Consider the following 18,915-nt stretch of genomic DNA (forward strand, 5'->3'; position numbering starts at 1 on the left):
ATCTTTTACTGTAGAGAGCCTCATTTCTTTCCAGTTATTTTACAAACATTTCAAAGTTCCACATCTTTCTGGATATCTTTTTAAATGTTTGTTAATGCTTCAAATGGAGTGTCCAGCAGCAAAGTATATTGGGTTATTTTCCTTTCATTAATTACTATAAAACAGCCTGATGTCATGTCATTTTGGGGATAAGTAAAAAGGCTTAGCATTTTGTAGTTAGTTGAACATTTTTTGAATTTACAACTAAAGCCAGTAGTTTATTAAATTTGTGTCAAATGGAAGTTTTTCATTTCTCTAGAGATGTGTGTGTGGTAAATTCATGAACTGAGATCTGTTACTTTCTAGTGAACACTGAAGTTTTGTCGTTTCGGTTCTGTTAGCCAGTGTGGTTCCGTGTAATCAGAGAAGTGCAGCAGTATAGTTGCTTATCCTGATGGCTTAACAAACAAATGTGTGGGCCTGCAGAGGCCTGGGAATCATGCTGACAAGAGGACTCCTTTATGGAGTCCTCCTGCTTTTGCTTAATTCTGTCTAGTTCCTGACTCAAGCTGTGGCCCAACACAGATGCTCTGGCTGTTCTAGACAGCCATCTGATGGTTGGAAGCACCCTGCCTACACCCTCCTCCAGGTGAGCTGCTTCCCTGCTGAGAAGGAATGTCATCTCCTTTGAGAACTAACTCTGTGAACCCATTTTAGCCCCTCAAAGGAACTGCTCCTCTCCTAAGGTCCCTAAACTCTTTAGAAGAATATTACAGTCTTGACTTTGTGGGCAGTTGCTTTGCAGGCCTGTAAACATGTAACACTTCCTGAATGATATTAGAACTGTTGGAGGATTTTTGTCAGGGATTTGAGTAGATTTGAGTAATATGGTTGCACTCTTCTTTGTCTTGGAGAGAGAATTTAAATTAGAAAGAGTTCACAGCAGGAGCACTGAAGGCACTGATAACCTGTTGAAGAGTGCATCATATCTGTTGTCTTACTGAACAAAATACCTTCTCCAGGCAAATGTGCTCAAACATTTACTGATGAAATTGAAGCTGAAAGACTAAATAATTTACCCCAACAAAAAAATCTTTTTTTCTGTTCATTTTCTTACTTTAAACATTGTTCAAAATAACTTAGATTACTTTCTGTTTTGCTGTTGGACCAGCAGCCCTGGTCTAAGCTATGGTCTCTGCTGTCCTTATGGAGTGCTGCTGAGTTTGTCCTGATGTTTGCTGTTCATCATGGGCCTCCTTCTAGAGCTCATGTGTACTCACATGCTCCTTCATAGTGTGGGCTTACTGGACCCACTTGAAAAATATCAGCCACACACACACAGAGGCACACACATACACGCATGCATGCACACACACACACACAGAGGCACACACACACACACACACACACACACACATACACACAGTTATTATCTTCCTTGCTTAACAAATAAAACCATCCATTGCTTTATTCAGTTTTGAATAGAGTAACATGTCTTCGTCTTTTCTGCAGCTGCTCCTAACATATTTAGCTGGCTCAAACATGTTAACTGAGTAAGCATATGGGTTCTGAGATGTGGCTCTGTTCCTGTTTGTCATTTGGAGCAGTCGTGTGTTAAATCTTGACCACTGCCCCTCTTGGACGCTTTCCCATTTCCAGTAAATAGCAGTGCTCTTTTTATGTGTGACTGAGTGACTCTTGTGTGTGGTGTAAACTTTAGCACCCTCCTCATTTCTGTCTGTCATAGTAATTTAGTGCATAAATAAATCTCATTGTCACATCTATTGAGTCAGATCCATCCAGTTCCCCTCAGCTTTGCCTCATGTTCTAACATCATTTTGTCTCTTTGTATTTTTTTTTTTTGAACCTTTGCCTTTGCTGTGTTACAGTGTGTTTCCAAATCCCAGCTGGAGTGGCCAGGTTAAAACTTTAGTCACATCTCTCCAGCTCAGCAGTGCAGGACACAGGGAGTCCTCCACCAGCTCTCAAGACACTGCCCAAGGCTGATGCTCCTCCTTGTCTGCACTCCTGCCCTTGCTGTCTGCCCTCTTCCCAGCAGTAGCAGCCCGTGGTGGTAGCTCTTCCCTCTGTCTCTATTTCTCTTTCATTGAGGACACCGGAGCTCTCTCCCTTTGCCAACTTGAAAACTGTCTTACTTCTTTGCCTTGTTTTCTCTCTCTCTCCCTCCCTTCCCTCCCCGCCCTCCATTGGTATTTGTGTGTTATCACATACCTTCTTTCCCTAAAAGATAGGTGTCACAGAGGCAGAAATTCTTAGTGTTTTGTTCACAGCTATGTTCCCATAATGCAAAGCACTAGTTAATGCTCAGCAAACACAGTCAGTGTTTGCATGAGTGAGTGCACTCCATCGCGGCAGTGTTTGTATGAGTGAGTGCACTCGGTGGCAGCAGTGTTTTCTGCATCTGGAGATGACATCAAATATGTTCACTATAGATTTTAATGATTGCATAACACTAGCGCATAGCTATAAAATATTCCTTGTGTTTAGGACTCATTTTTATGCTGCTGTAAATAACAGTTTGGTGAACATCTTTGTGACTGAAAGGTCTTTCCTCCCAAGAAACATGACACATGCATGTAATTATTTCCTTCAGTATGTGACCGCAATAGAGTCACTTTATTGAGGGCTGTAGATATTAGATATTTAAAGCCAATGGGATGTTACGAATTTATCATCAGTGTCTGAATACATGTAGCATCAGACAAGTTCAGCATTCGATACAGGCATTGCTCCTGCCTTAATTGGGCATGTTCATAAATTGAATGTAAGGGAAAATAATTTACAGTGAGATCCAGCTCAGGTATGGTGCTTCACCTCACATATGACAGCTTCACGGTTTTAGTGACTTTAAGCTTTATGATAAACAGAGCATTATAGTAATGATAATGCTGAGCATGGACTGTAGGAGAAAGACCACCATTCTTCAGCAAATGCTGGGTGTAACTACTGCCCGTATTTGCTGAGAGATTCCTCAGCTTTAGAGCTGGACATTCATAGCAATAAAAATCCTTTCAGTATTTAACGGTCTCCCTGAAAAGAACTGTATTATTGTGAATCCAGAAGCCTAATCTTCTAGCCACATGTTTCCAATAGAAACAATTGTTTTAATTGCTTTAGAGGAAATTGTGTGTTTTATTAGGAGTAGAATGTGCACTATCAATAGTCTATAGCATCTCATGTACTGTGATGTTATGGAGAAAGATGGAATCCCAGTGTTTTAATTAATCTTATTTATAATAACTTTTGTAACCATTCGTTAAGTATCAATTTAATGCTGCTTTTGGATGCATGTTTTTCTTGGTCATTTTTAAAGTGGTTAAAACTAGGTAATATAGTCAAAAGGGACTGTAAGTGCTCCCTTACGATTGGAATGGATGAATTAAGTTTCCCTATGGTAAACAGCTACATCCACGGAGTGCATTTGTATGTTTCTGTGGACTGTGTGTAAGCACTATGATAATGCCACAGCTGCCATCTGTGTGTAATAACTATAGCCAAGAGCAGCTATAACAGTAGAAGCTCCACCTCATTAGAAAGGTAGTAGACCACCTTTGGGTGTGGGGTGGGGGCAGAGCCTCCCTGTAGTGTGACATAGAAACTCATATGAAACATGGCATTGGCTTTACTGATGGCCTTTTTTCTTTTCTTTTCTTTTTTTTTTTTTTTTTTTTTTTTTTGTTCTATTCAGTTAGCTGAACTGAGAGTGAATGAAGTAAATCTCGGTGTTAAGAAAGCTACTCATGGTGTTTTGGGAAGAGCTAGCCAGGTACTGTTTGTTTAATTTTTTTTGTTCAGAATCACTGAGGTCCGAGAGCATGCACAGCGGCATAGCATAGTGTTTTGTTTATTGCTTTTTGAGCCTTAAATATATTCACTAAAACTTTTCTCCACCTGCAAATGTGGGGGATATCCTGTGTTGTCTTAATGTTTAAAGAGAAGAGAGAAAGCTAACGCGCCATGAGACCGGCCTGCTGGCTATGGTGCTGGAGCGACAGTGTGGCCGTGGGTTGTGAAATGTGCACATGCACGCTGGGCCTCTTCAATCAGAGGGCCACAGGCGTGCATTCTCCATGACTTCCGCTCCTGGGAGTGGGAAAGGTTTTACTTTGTCTTTGGAAATGTGCATAAGTTTCTTGCAGAGTAGTCACTTCTGTTTTCAAGCATGTCCCACCTGCACTCAGAAACACCTCTGCATCCACTTGTAGCTGTGCATTTCTGCCTTCTGAGCCTTCTTAGGCTCACCCAGTGTGCAGGGAGGAGAGCAGCTTGTCAGTCTGAGCTAAGAGAAAGTTCTGAGGGTAAAGCCTATTGGAGATGATAAGGTCACAGACGCACTACACCTCTGCAGGCTGATTCCTATACGCTCCTTGCATTTCTCTTTGCAGTGGGCTTTTGGCACGCTCCAGTTACAGCAGTGTAGAAGCTATAACCTCCTGCATATACTTTCTTGATTTTTCTTTCTGCAAAGACTCCCAGAATGATAAAAGAGATGAGAATTTCATGTCTTTGGTTGTTACATTAGGATACATTAGTTTATTCTAATTTGGCCATACACTAGAGAAAACTTGTGGCTGAAATAAGAAACAGTGGCATAGGCCATTGTGCAGACTCTGATCCTGCTTTTTCTGTGGGTTGGAGTTAAGACTGACTCAGTGATGTAACACGTGGAGTCACACTGAGTGTTTGCTGTGCTGCAGAAAACTAATGGAAACATTCACTTGGGGAAAGACAAATGGCGTTAAATGAGAAAACACACCATGAATTGCAAATGGAGCTGAGTTAATTTGTTGCTACAGTAGTGTTGCCCTACTGTTAAATGAAGGCTGTGTAATTATCTTGCTGGCAGAGATAATGTCAAAACCTCATTTCTCCTTACATGCCTCGTTTTTACACGAGGGCTAATTGAGCTGCAAGGTGACAGCCGATTAGATGTGGCCATCATCCGGGCCTTTTGCTCAGTTTGCAAATAATTCTATTTCTTTTTCAAGTGAGGACTTTCATTAGACATGAAGGAAGACATTAAAGAAACTTCCAAAAATCCTGTGTAATTCACCGTACCTTTACAGTTTGTAAATTATCTTGGATAAATGGTCCTTCTTCCACATACCTTCTCTAGTCTCCTGACATCTGTGTACCATATAGGTAAAGAAACATACTTTGTAAAAAAATTATATTGTTGTTCAGTCAAAAGTTACTTGTTTTCTGCTTTGTAGTCTCTGAAAGCGTACAACTTTTCAGAGGTTGGAATTAAGATGTCTTCAGTTAAAGTAGTGGGAAAATAATACACTATTGATGTTAGCCCTGTTGACATTTAGGTTTCTTCTTTGGGCTATCTCAGACTACTGCAGATCTTTCCTTTCTCACAGCACAGTGTCTTGTAGAGATGAGTCCTCTCTCTCTGTCCCTCTCATGAACTTTGGTGCCTTTTGGGAGAAGGTAGACAGGAAACTTTTCTGTAAGTGTCCCGTAGGTGAATCATCGATGAGCAGTGGGGTTACTTCTGTGGTTCCTGGTGTTCTGAGAAGAAGCTGCACACAACTCATTACCCCAAGGAGAAGGCTCATAGTGGCTGGATGCCTGCAAAGAAATGAGCATGCTGTTGGAGAAGCAAGCTCTCAGCTTCATGTAGTTCTACAGAGGAGCCAACACCAGATTTTCTAGCAAGCTTAGCAGGAAGGTATCCCCTTCCCGTGGAGGATCTGAGGTTGAAGAATACAGACCAGACAGAAAGGTTCTTTGGCATGTGACACAGGTTAGCATGCAGTACAGACCCTGTGGCCAGGTAGCTCTTCCCAAAGTCAGGAACCTGCACTGTGAGTGACTGTTCCCAGCTCAGCTTACATGTGCTTATGAACTTAGCGTGCTCGTTCTATGTGTGGGTTCAAGATAGGCTGTGTTCCTTCAGTATCTGCTGCTAAACTGCATTTGCTTCCCAAGCTCTGGACAGGTTTGGTCACTTGGAATTGCTAGAGTTAAGCCAGATTCCTGGAGCACAATGGTAGCTACATATTTGCTGTGTCCTGGAGCATCACAGAGAGAACAACTTTTTGTCCAGTTGTGTTAGACACCAATGTTACTGATTTTAAAAGCACCAAAATTCTAACATACCTGAGAGATAATCTTGAACTAGAACCATTCCCAGAGATGAATTTTCCTGTGCTTCAGAGCGTGGCATTGCCCAGAAGAGAGCCTGTGGTTCGATGGCAGAAGGCAGACCACCACTGAGCCACACCACCACTGAGCCAAACCTTCCCTGCACAGTAGTGTCTGAGCTTCATGCTCTTCACCCTGGCACCTCCTGCCCCTCCCATGGAATGAAGATAAAGGTGCCAATTCATTTGATGCTTTAATTCTCAAAGCCTAATTTTTATCATATTTCCTATTCTTGACTCAAGTGAAGTTTAGACATCCTGAGCTTTTTTTTCCTCTGTGCTATGAAAATGTCCTTACCGTAGGCAATGCCAGTTTTAAAGATCTTAAAAATAGAGCTGTCTTAGGAAAAGGTGGAAATGAGAATGTTTACTGATCAGTACTCGAGTAAAATTACACTCATGGTAAATCAATGGTGTCTTACCCCTAGAAATTTCTCCAGCACAGGAGACAGTTGTTGCTTGCTGTTCAGATGGGCAACTCGGCTGGGGTGATCCACACCGTGTTCCTATAGGAGACAGTACTCTGCCTCAGTCAGACATCAGCACTGTGGGGCTCTATCAAAGGACATATAAAACCTGGTGAAAAGAGAGGAGGAGGAAGGCAAGAAGCCATCACAGCCCACTCAGGCCGCATGGGGACAGACAACTCAGGGTAGAGCTCTTCTTCAGGACTCCTGTCCATCTTCTCATCTTTCAGACTCTGGCTCTCAAGAGTTGTCAGTCCGGAGCAAGCATAGGTTTTTCCCAACTATGCCAAGGCTGATGCCCTTCCCCTCCCCCCCCCCCCCCCTCCACTTCCTTGGCCTTCTCTGGTTCTCTTTCTCTCAGCCTAGCCTGAGGTCCCTGGAGATTTTGCTGCTTCGTGCTTTCACCCAACAAGCTGTCAGTCCTTCTACCCTGGCAGTCCCTTGATCAGTGTATATGTTTGTCAGACCATGATGTAGGTAATGAGGGCCCTTTGTCATTGAGTAAAAAGTGATACAAAGTGGGTAATAGAAGTAACTCCCCCAGCCCTTGCGAAGCAGAGACAGGTGCACCTCCGAGCTCCAACACCTAGGTCTACAAAGTGATTCCAAGGCCAACCATAGCTACATAGTGAGATGCTGTCTTAAAACAAAAACAAAGGAAAACAGTTTCAGGGGATGTGGGCCAATTCTTAGAATATTAGAAGAGTTTGGCTTCTTCTGCCATAGATACAAAGGTGCCATTGAGTGATGAGTATGCAGAACAGCCTCATTTCTGTTGAGGAATTCTAACCAGGGTGACACATTATCCCTTGTAATGAGTCGTGGCATAGTGTGAGGTTTTTAGTTTATGTTTTGGTTTGATTATATCTGCTTGTATGGTTTGAAGCCTTGATCTCATACCTGAAGCTGTATGATCCAGATAGCTCATTTACTTTTTCATATAACCACTTTTCCAGTAATAAAATAACTCTTTTTTTATTGTGAGATCGTTCTGTAATATGGAAGGCCTGGTGTGATTTTAAACTGATTGTTTATCAAGAGTATGCTGGGACGTGCTTGTAATCCTAGTCCTTTGAAGGCTAAGGCAGGAGAATAAAGATTTCAGGTTAGCTGCGCAATATAGCCAGATCCTGTTTCACACACAAAAACAGAAAAACTAAACAAAAGGTATTTAATGAATACAATTATATCTTTTACTGAGGCAAAGAGATTATAAAGCAGTGTGGTCATGGTGGGGAAGGCACCCATGACTTGAAGAAAGAAGATGGCTTGAGTCTGAAGGGAGAGACTTGGTAGGTGAGTGAACAGGGTTTGAACTTTTCTAGCTAGAGATGTGTGAAGAGAAGGAAAGAGGACTCCAGATGTCTTCTCAGACTTAGCTTGGGCTTTCAGCTGACTGGGAGCCTATGATTTGCCTTTTTAGTGAGTGGCCATGGCTTCTCTAGCTCTAATGGTATGAAATATGGAAAATGTAGGCAAGCGAGCTATTTTTTTTAAAGAACATACACAGAAAGAAAGGCATTAGATGATAGGACAGATGGACCTGTAAGGTCAGCCCTGACTTGTGCGGGTCAGGTGTCATGTGGGGTACTTGGTGATAATGATGACAAATTTGATATTTATTCCATTGCCTCTTGATGTGATTGTAAAAGTCTTGTGACTTGAGTTAATATATTGTTTAGTCCACACTGTATGTTAAGTAAGGTGCTAAATATTAAAATATATTGTCTTTATTATACAGAGACATCCTCCAAGACAGTACTTATCATTAACTGAGCAGATGAAGTAATTTCATCTTGAGAAAGATAATGATTGTTCAATGCTGAGCAACCAGTCTTTAACGAGTTATGTTTTTACCTTTTTCTGTATGGGCATGTGACTCAAATCTGTACTCTTCTTAAGTAATATAAAATATTACAAATAACTAATATCATATTAAATGGGAAATTGATGCTTTGAAGGAGTCAGTGGTTCGAAAAATGAACAACTTGAAAATTATAAGATGTGGATTACAATTCAGAAACATCTTAGGTCTTCAGTTTATTAACTTAATAAATGATAATAAAGCTTACTTATTTAATCATATGGATATCATGCAGTGAAATTTTTAGGATTTCAAAATATATTAAAAGGTTTATTAATGGATGACTTGGTTCAGGGATAGAAAGATAAACAAAAGGAACAAGAAATCCAAATCAGAGCCACTCGGGTAGAGCATCTGACATAGGAAGGTAATATTACCATCAGAATGGAAAGGATGTACATCTTAATAAAAGATGAGAGAACAATCAGTTACCCATATGAGGGGAATGAAATTGGAATCCCTCCCTCTGAGCACATGAGAGAGTGGACGCTGAGAGCCTTGAACACATTCACAGAAAAGCCAAGCTGCCACATTTGAGAGCGAGCGTTCTTAGATAGGACGGAAGAAATTTAACAGGAAGGCAGAGCTTGACAGATTGAACCACACTAGGATTAAGAACTTAGAACTTGTTCATACTGAAGGGAATAACACATTACATTGTGCACACTAAGCCATAGTCTGGGAGAGGCATTTTGTAAGAGTAAACCCAGCTTAGATGGATGTAAAGACAGTATCAGACGTTTCATAAATGAGACAGCAGCAGTGGCCTATACACGTGAAATATGACTGTCTAGGTTGGAAGTAGGGAACTGGAGTTGGAATCACAGTGAAACACCCATGTCTTGATCACCAGAATGCCAAACACTAAAAGAGAATGGACATTGTTATCCAGTGGGGAGCAGCTGGACCTTGAGATATCTTTGGAAGTGTGAGGTGTCCACTGCAGATCCAGTACAGCAGACACTGAACATAGACTTGTGCATGCACCATGGCCCATGAAGCAACTTGTACTCGGGAATATGTACAGAAATGTTGTTAGATGAGTCTAATATCTAATCATGTAATGTCAGATGCCACATATGTGAATTACCAGGAAATACTGTAAAATGTAAGGGGAAAAAAGCCAAAACAAAAGCAAAGCAAAACCCTGCAGTTAGATGCATCCCACTGATGAACCTCAGGTTGTGATATTGGAAAGACAAAGGATGTAGACTAACACCTGCAGTATAAGTCCATTCATTAACACGTAAAGATTGGCACAGTTTTAATTTGGTTGATGACAGGTTTTTTTTATGTACAACTGTTCAAAAAAAACCCAGAACAAATAAAAAATGAACAAACTATGATTCATGGTAGTAGTTGACCTTGGGAAGGAAGGAGAAGGCTACACGCTAGACAGGGAACGCAGAGGGGAAGGAGAAGGCTACACGCTAGACAGGGAACGCAGAGGGGAAGGAGAAGGCTACACGCTAGACAGGGAACGCAGAGGGGAAGGAGAAGGCTATACGCTAGACAGGGAACGCAGAGGGGAAGGAGAAGGCTATACGCTAGACAGGGAACGCAGAGGGGAAGGAGAAGGCTACACGCTAGACAGGGAACGCAGAGGGGAAGGAGAAGGCTATACGCTAGACAGGGAACGCAGAGGGGAAGGAGAAGGCTATACGTTAGACAGGGAACGCAGAGGGGAAGGAGAAGGCTATACGTTAGACAGGGAACGCAGAGGGGAAGGAGAAGGCTATACGTTAGACAGGGAACGCAGAGGGGAAGGAGAAGGCTATACGCTAGACAGGGAATGCAGAGGGGCTCTGGGTGTGCAAATTTTAGACATTGGCTCAGCCTCCTAGTTCTTAAACTGTGGATTTTCATAGAGCCTCAAACATGTAAGCTCTAACTTCACAGTCGAAAAATTCAAACCCATACCCTGTGATTGTGATACATATTTGGACAGGGCAGAGTCAAACTTGCTTGGAAAAAACATAAAAGGTGTAAATCGCCGTCTTCTATGACCTCTGCATCTAGGGAGCAGGGAGCCCAGTCAGTCCTAAGGCTTGAAGATGCCTGGTGTGCTCCGCTGAGTATGGAAGAATTGTGTGTAAGACCAAGCTCTGTCTGCTACTCAGCCCGTGTGACTGCAGAGACATCTCCCCTCTCTGAGCCCCTCCCTCCTCCCACTCCGTGGAGTAGAGGTACTGGTAACTTTATACCGACCTCACCAACTCAGGAGCCTGAGCAGGAGAGAGAAGTTGGGACTTTGGTGTGGCACACAGGTGCTGGTTACAGAGGTGTAGGAGGTGAGACCTGCAGCACCGATCTCTGTGTCTGAGCTTGCTGGCTATGTCAACTTTGCTAGCACTGATCTGAAAACTGGATGGTTTTTAAAATCTATTGTTCTATTAGTCTGCTAGGTCTGCAGGCTTTCCCATACCAGACGTTAATGTGGACAGGAGGGTGAGCAAGAAGAAGAGCAAGCATTACATCTCCCCGTCACTTTCCGTGGTGACACCTGAGCCATTGGGCATAACTTGATGTCAGTTACGTGGTATCACGTGAATAGAAGCATTGCATTGTAGGTCTTTGTTTTCTTTTCTTCCCCTTTTTACTTCATTATTCCCCTGAAGTTAATCAAAGTACCATTAAAATAGGGCCAGACATCTAGGTGAGATAGAGTATAGCTTCCCAGTCTGGTGTTCCTAGGAGAAGCAGACTGCCCGTTGGAACTGACTTTGTAGCCAAGGTGTTAGGATAGCTCACAGCAGGCAAATACTTATGCTAGAATTTGCAAGCAGAGACATCCGACCCACAGCGTTGACTGGGCTATAACCTTATAAAATGAAACCATTGAGTATCATTATTGTCTGGGGGATAAGATAACATATGGATAATCTTTCCAAATCGTTGGGATTTTATACTAAATTATGATGCTGGCTTACCATTTTCTGCACTATTTGCCATGCTGACTTTTCAAAGAACCTGGAACAAAAAAATACTATCTCAGTAAATCTTGGTTTTAGAAATCCATTAGCAGCAAGGATGTAACAACTAAGTAATGGCATAATATCAAGCAGGAAAAGATTCAGGTGCCATAAATCCTGAAGCCATCTGTACACTGAGCAAACTGGCACATGAGTCACGTGCTTTTAGGAGTCTGGAAATCATTTAAGCTCCTACCGTCTGTAGCCTGGCTGGAGACATGAGATCTGAGAGCCTCTGCTGCTTTTCCGTAGTCAAGTGACGATAAAACCAGTAAACATAGAACAAAAGGCATTTTAAAATAATGAGTGACCATAGTAACATCCAAATTCAAAATGGACAAGGATTTCCTTATATTAAAGTAAAATCAAATCTTCACATTTGATTTTAGCTGCCTTGTATTACCAAAGCATAGTTTTTAATGTCTTAAACTTTACCTAGTTTACCGACCTCCTTTGAAACCACTTGACAGACTGGTTTAAGTTCTGCAACTTGGCAGACTGTAGCCTGGGTTTTGGCTCACCACTCAATGCTTAGTGCCTACAGCCCTCTCAGTAGGAACTGTGACCTTCATGTGCAGTGGGCTCTGGAAGGTTCACTGCCTGTTCTCTGTGACTGTAACCTTGCAGTGTTTGCTTTAGTTCAGGCTGTCCCAGACAGGAATGTAGCAATGTGAACAGGAAGGCCGGAGACAAGAGTACAGAGGAGGCTTTCCTTCTGGGTCCCAGTCGCTGGGCTGCGCTGCCCTAGCTAGTGACCTCGCCATTTCCTGAAGCAGGTGGACATGGCAATTATAGCTTCGGCCACTGTCTTGAACTTTCTGTAGTCGGTGATGAATTGCAAATGGCTAGACCCTGTGCACAACAATAAACTCAAATAAATCTTCAATGTGTAATAATGACAAGACAGAAAGACTGGCAGCTATAACAAGGCTCCCGTTGTCACCTACTTTACTGTGGCCTTGATATCCATCATTATCAGCTGAAGCTAGCTCAGGAGCTGGACAAGAAGGGCTGAAGAAGGATGAGTTGTTTGCGCTGAAGCGTCCAGTTGGTCCCATCTGGACGGCAGTAAATGGGATTTTTTTTTTTTTTTTTTTTTTTTTTTTTTTGGTGCCTGTTCACTAGGCCCTCACTGTCTATCATCTTAGGCAGGTATCTGAGGTATCTGATCACTTCATGCTGGGGACAATATGGCTTTATACTGGTGGATTCGCTTTTCTTACCTCAGCATTATATTTTTACTGCTTAGGTTTTGGTTACTTTTAAGCTATGTGCAAATGCCATTCTGTTTATGAAAACTGAGCTAATGATATTTTCCACTAATGACAAGCAATTTCTCAAAGGAGAACATGATTTTAATCCAGTATGAATCACTGCTGAAATCTGTGTTCTGAATCATTTGCATTTCCTTTGTCAAATATGGATATTATTTATTGTTTCTTCAGTGAGATGCAAATTACCATTTTTAATTTTCAGAATAATAAGGTAGACAGCACATAAATTATGGTGGAGCACCAAGTTCAGTTTTAAACTCTCCCTAATGTCCCTAAATACCACGTGATTGTTGATGCATGCAGGGTATATATTCTTCCTGCCTTGGGCCATTCTGACAAAAACTGAAAACAGAACTGTATAATTTAAAATAAAGCTGTATTATCTTGATCCTTCAGCATTTTATCTTTGTGATAAGAATAATCAATATATGATCCTCGGATTTCTTGGTCTTAGGATCACAGCAATTTAAAAAGCTGGACTATGTTCTCTGGAGTGTTCATTTAAAGAAGCCTTCTAATTGGCCACTGGCTTGTGTGCTTATTACTTTATAGTGCACGTGCGCGGACTGATGGACTCATAAGTGATTACGTCTCCTAACTGTTAACCAAGGCCATCTTTACAAACCTTGTAAGGCATCTTCCTGGGTGTTTTATTGCCCATTTCTGTTTGCTCCCCTGTAGGACAGTTATATAGGCATTTCTCAACATTTTTAGATTTAATGTTTGTCTTTTAAGAAAAATGAACTTGTTTATTGATAGTAGAACCCTTTGGGCAGTTTGGCTGTTGATTTATAATGTTGTTGTTATTATCATTAAATATATATTTTTAGATAAAGCAATCATTACATAAGTCAGACTCAGCTCTGAAATGATGGAAAGGTGAGGCTCCTGAGGTCTGTGTTTCCTGGGACTGCAGGTTCTCCCGGAGGTCAGGCCCACTGGCACACCATCCTTCATTTTGTCTTTCCCTCATAATAAATCTCTAGGCCTTGAGGCACCATACGCCTGCATGCAGATTTTCCTGCATTTTAGTGTCTAGATGGAATAACAACTTCCAGTTCTGATGGAATCCGGAGCATATTGTAGTTCTCTGTAAAGCTAGCTTCCTCCAGTAGTGACCACATGAAAATACATGTCAAAAACACTGCTTGCTCTTATTGAAACTTAAGCAATTTGTTTTCAGCCTGTGAGCAGTTTCAGCCTATTTTTGGAACCCCTTTGTGGCCTGGCCATTCTTTGCAGGGTAATTTATGGTGGCACTGTAACATATGGGCTTCTCATCACCATCCACCCCAATTCTCAGCTCAGCCGGGGCTCCAGCCGCCACCTCCACTTGCTCTGTCTGAAGCAGGTACACCAGCCTGCAGTTTGCAGTAGGCCATACAGACATTCAGCTAGAAGAGACGATGCAGCTTGAGTAGCATAACGCCTGCGTGTGGCTGCATCCCAGGAACCTGTTTGGAGAAGCTAGTGAAGAGTAGCTACAGTGTCCTTGTGTGTGCCTGAGCATCAGTGCAAGTCCCGACCACACACACTGCCTTGGTGGGGATTCATGACTTCCGGGTATCTCACAGTGACAGTCACTGCTTGTGGCTGGTTCTGGTCAAATGAGATGTTACTAGGATTTCTCTTCATCTTTAATGGTGACAGTTATTTTCTGAAGCATTTGAGATAGATTTTTAGAAACTAGGTGGCTCACCAGTGATAGTTTATGACCCTAGATATCTTGTTTTGCAAGCACACTATTCTACTAGCTGTTTGACAAAAGAGGCCAACCCTGCAAAGCCTCATCTCCCCATTGAGAACTAGCATCATCCCAGCGCTGCTTTTTCTCTGCTGCATTTTCCTGGGGAAGTGGCTGTAAACCTCCTGCTCTGGAACATTATTATGTTTATCAGCTGTTAAGTGATCTTAGTGTCAGATAGAAGCCCTCCTCCCGTGTGTGTGTGTGTGTGTGTGTGTGTGTGTGTGTGTGTGTGTGTCTGTGTGTGTGTGTGCCTGTGTGTGTCTGTGTGTGTGTGTGCCTGTGTGTGTGTGCCTGTGTGTGTGTGTCTGTGTGTGTCTGTGTGTGTGTGTCTGTGTGTGTCTGTGTGTGTGTGTGCCTCTGTGTGTGTGTCGTCTGTGTGTGTGTGTCTGTCTGTCTGTGTCTCTGTGTGTGTGTCTGTGTGTGTCTGTGTGTGTGTGTGTCTGTGTCTGTGTGTCTGTCTGTGTGTCTGTGTGTCTGTGTCTGTGTGTCTGTGTGTGTGTGTGTCTGTGCGTGCATGGACCATTTGTTACTCTTTGTAGGGTTGGACTTAGACCAGAGGCTCGGATGATTTGTATTCATTAGCCTAGGTGGCTGGACATCCCTCTGGAAAGAATCTCCTGCGCTTGTGTGTAAGAGAGAAACAGAACAGCAGAGTGCCACCACAGGCTAGATGCCCCGGGGGGGGGGGGGCTAGGGGGCAGGGCTGGAGTTTTCATTTCTAGCAAGCTTCCAAGAGCTGCTATATGTAGGTTCCATTCACCTACTCTAGATCTATGCATGTCTATCCATACCTGACCCTGGAGATGAAATGAAGGGCCTCAGAGAGACAGTGTTGTCAAGTAGCACAACCACAGGTCTGACCTCAGGCCTGCTCTCTCTGACTTCATGATTTTATTGTGGTCACCCTCCTGGTTCCTGCATGCTTCTCTTTCTTTGACGATTTTTGAAAATGGCTTGGTTCCTTAATAACCTAAAGTTTCTAGAATGAGTTTGATTTCAAGTTATGAATCTTTATACAGGTTTATAGTCTGATTTGTATATCTGTGCAAGCAGAAATTTTCTGTAAAGTCTATCATATCATTTGTGATTACATACTCGTAATGCAATTACATATCCTAATTATCATAATCACAAAAATACAATATCATTTTGCTCTTATTGAACATGTGTGCAATAAGATAAAGCAGACAATAATTTTGACTTGATACTGGAAATTAAAAATTACTTCAGCAATTGTTTCAAATCTGAATCTCGCCTTCATGTTTCAGAAAAGATTTACTCTATGCTGCCATTACTGGAACAACCATTGAGTGTTTTATTTAGTTTCATTTATAGATTGTAATTGTGTAAACCCTTAAAAAAAGGTTATGTGTGGATCAATATTCACCGAGATCCCCAGTCGATGGGACCTAACAGTACCCAGGCTTTCTGTTTATAGTCAGGGTCCCTCTCTCCTATGCCCTAAGTGACCGTTACATCCCTGTGCAAGCTCCTCATTTGGTCTATAAAGAAAAGATTAACCACTGAGGCCCCAAAGCTCTGCCACAGACTATGAGTCAGGGGTGCATGTTCTTTTACCAGAGGACTGCCAGTGTGTGCCATCCCAGTACATGATGTGATGTTCAGAGGGATGAAATTCCTACGAAAGTGCCATTTAGGGAACAAGAAACACAAACTTAGGATGACTGGTGTGAACTTGTGCTGCACGGTACTTCTGTTAAAGAGTGAATCAGAGAAAGTCCATGATTTGATGCAGTTGGTATCAGTTGTATGCACTGATTTTGCAGGGCAGAATCCAGATGCAGTGCCTTTAAACTCTTCCCCTTTGCTTCTCTGTCCTAAGTGTTCCTACACCGGGCTGACCCCAGGTCCTGTTGCTGGCTGTGAAGTCCTTCTGCCTGTGGGTTTGATGGTTGGGGTTGCTGCTTTTGTGTTGATCTGAGGGATTAAACCCAGGCCTCAGCCATGCATGCTAGGCAAGCCTTTACCAGCCCACGGAGATGCTAGACTTCAGTTCTCTCTCCTAGATGCTCTCTGTGAGCTGGGACTCAGGAGGCTAGAACTGATCATCTGTGTCTTAGGGTCAGGGATTGAGAGGGAAGGAAGCTATGAGTTTAACATCATTTTTCCTAAATATTCACGCTTCCATGCACAGAGATGGGATTTTTCTTTTTTTTTGGTTTTTTGAGACAGGGTTTCTCTATGTAGCCCTGGCTGTCCTGGAACTCACTCTGTAGACCAGGCTGGCCTCGAACTCAGAAATCCTCCTGCCTCTGCCTCCCGAGTGCTGGGATTAAAGGCGTGCGCCACCACGCCCAGCTAGAAATGGGATTTTTCTTCAAACAATTATGTAAAAGCAGTGCTTACCATTTTAATTGTTCACATGTTAGATATTAATCCTAAGAGATGTGTCTGGTGTGTGAATTTGTTAATATAGTGGGAGATTCTGTAATTGAAAAGCTATTTGAATTTACAGTTAAATTGAATAATCTTGATTTTCCTTATCAGTTATTGTTCCCCACTAATAGCAATTAATTAAATTAATCTCAGCATGTCACCTCGCCCATAGTAGGTGTTCAGCACGATGATTGTGTAACTGAACCAAAACATTTTGACTGTGGTCTCAGATCAGAGCTTCATGGACGGAATGCGGGGCCTAGCAGAAAGCTCAGTATTTGGAAAAAAAGCCTTTTGCTGCTGTTGGAGAGGTTTTTGTAGGAGGGGAAGGGCCAGCAGCTAGTACAGAGAGCGCTGTAGCACCCGTGTCGTTAAGGGCCAGCAGCTAGTACAGAGAGCGCTGTAGCACCCGTGTTGTTAAGCAGGTGTTAACTCTGGGGATGACTTTGTTTGTTTAAGAGAAAAGGAGCACTTCCATCAAACTAAGATGTCTTCCAATCTGGGCAAAAAGTCTCACAGACTTGTATTAGATGTAAATGACTGAATCCTTCTGTAATCTCTGTAAATATTCAGATTATTCTTTTAACCATTGATGTCTCTGATTTTGTATAGACTGAGCAAAGCAGGTGCCTTAGTTTATAGCATATGCAATCATTCCGTTCTTTGTGATGTAAAAACACACCAGTGAGAGACTCTTCCCCTCACAGGTGAGAACATAGAGTTAGTAGCATGCATTCATACCCACAATGCATAGCTCCCATTGTCTAGCCTACAGCCTGGGAAAAGTTACTGAATGGGAGGATTGGAATTATAAAATTTGCAAGCGTCTGCTTAACACCATCCACATGCTCAGCACACGCAAGCTGTGTGACAGTTCTATGTGAAACAATCCCTCTTTCCTTGCTGCTTTACAGTCTGGAAAACTATTTAATTCATGCCATTCTGGTTTTCTGTGTATAGGAGTCATGAAGAAAACCCCACTTTGGCACCTTGCTCCCTTGTCTTGTTCTTGTAACTGAAATGGCTCTGTGCCATATTTAACAGGAAACCTGCATAGTGTACCACCAGGAGACCATGCTTAGTAGAGAGCCTGACAGCTGTTGCATCAGACAAAGCCTTCAGATGGTCAGTGAAGGGCGACCATATTCTTCTCCCCTCTTCCTGTGGGCAGCCATAGCTGCACTTGGATGTGCTGTGTATCAGCATAGCCTGCAGTGGGGAGGCCAGGCCTTGTTCGTGAAGCTGATTACCTGTCCAGAGTCTCACAAATGCTCATGGCTCTGGCCACTGCTGGAGCTCTTGCTAGGAGGGGCGAGCCCCTCCTCGCGCTCCCTGTCCACATCTCAGGCAAATTTAGTATGTTTCTTTTTAAACAGAAGAGTAAGTAGCATCTTCAAGTAAAAGTAGCTACAATTAAGATTCTTCTCAAAAGCTACAAGATGAATTGTTTTTGACCATCTGTGCCTCAGCCATGTTTAATGACCCCCGGACTCCCAGCTGGGGTGAGAGAAGTGCATTTCAGCAGTGTCTTGGTGGAGTTCCTTTCTCTTTGGTAATTGGTTTTCTCACAGATAATCTGTGTGACTTCCTTGTTCTGTGCCTTTGACTGGTCATCTTGCCTCTGATAGTTGCCACTTAGCTTCTGGGAGGTCAGTCCAGTCTTCCAGATGTTCACTTGTTGGCCTCTCTTACCTACACGTCAAGTTCCGGAGAACTGGCCTGTCTCAAGGTTGAGAAAATGATCTCAGAAGAGGAAAGGCCTTTCTGGTATCAGTAGCCACTCCGGACTTGAGAAAATTCTCTTTCTGGGGATGGTTCACAGTAGAGGGTCCTGCCAATAAAATGTACTTCACAGTTTCTTCTGAGATTTTATCCTCAAGAGAGCACATCAGGCCACTGGCTTTGGGTTGCATTTGTAGGAACTGCGCATGCCCTCCAGGGCTGTGGTAAAGCCAATGGCTTGTGCTGTTCCGACTTGGTACCTTTCTTCTGTGTTTATCCCTTTTATGTGTAAAACCTCTCCCATCTTTTTGGCTGCTCAG

At 42.7% G+C, this 18,915-nt stretch overlaps 1 protein-coding gene across 8 annotated transcripts in view; it reads left to right on the top strand.

Moving 5' to 3' along the window:
* Gpatch2 (G-patch domain containing 2) overlaps nucleotides 1-18,915 on the top strand; it is a 145,425-nt gene that overhangs the window by 51,251 nt on the left and 75,259 nt on the right. For 7 of the 8 annotated variants that reach the window (XR_015048613.1, XR_015048614.1, XM_085843676.1 and 4 more), the window contains exon 6: nucleotides 3,689-3,766. The exons of the other annotated variant lie outside the window; for it this stretch is intronic. Coding sequence is in view for 5 of the 7 variants with exons in the window: in XM_085843676.1 (XP_085699802.1) it covers nucleotides 3,689-3,766 (78 nt within the window). In the remaining 2 variants the exon portion in view is untranslated. The remainder of the gene's footprint in view (nucleotides 1-3,688; nucleotides 3,767-18,915) is intronic. 8 annotated transcript variants of the gene reach the window in all.

The sequence above is a fragment of the Mus caroli genome, unplaced genomic scaffold (assembly GCF_978045245.1).
Source record: "Mus caroli unplaced genomic scaffold, Mus_caroli_1 scaffold_1, whole genome shotgun sequence".
Lineage (NCBI taxonomy): Eukaryota > Metazoa > Chordata > Mammalia > Rodentia > Muridae > Mus > Mus caroli.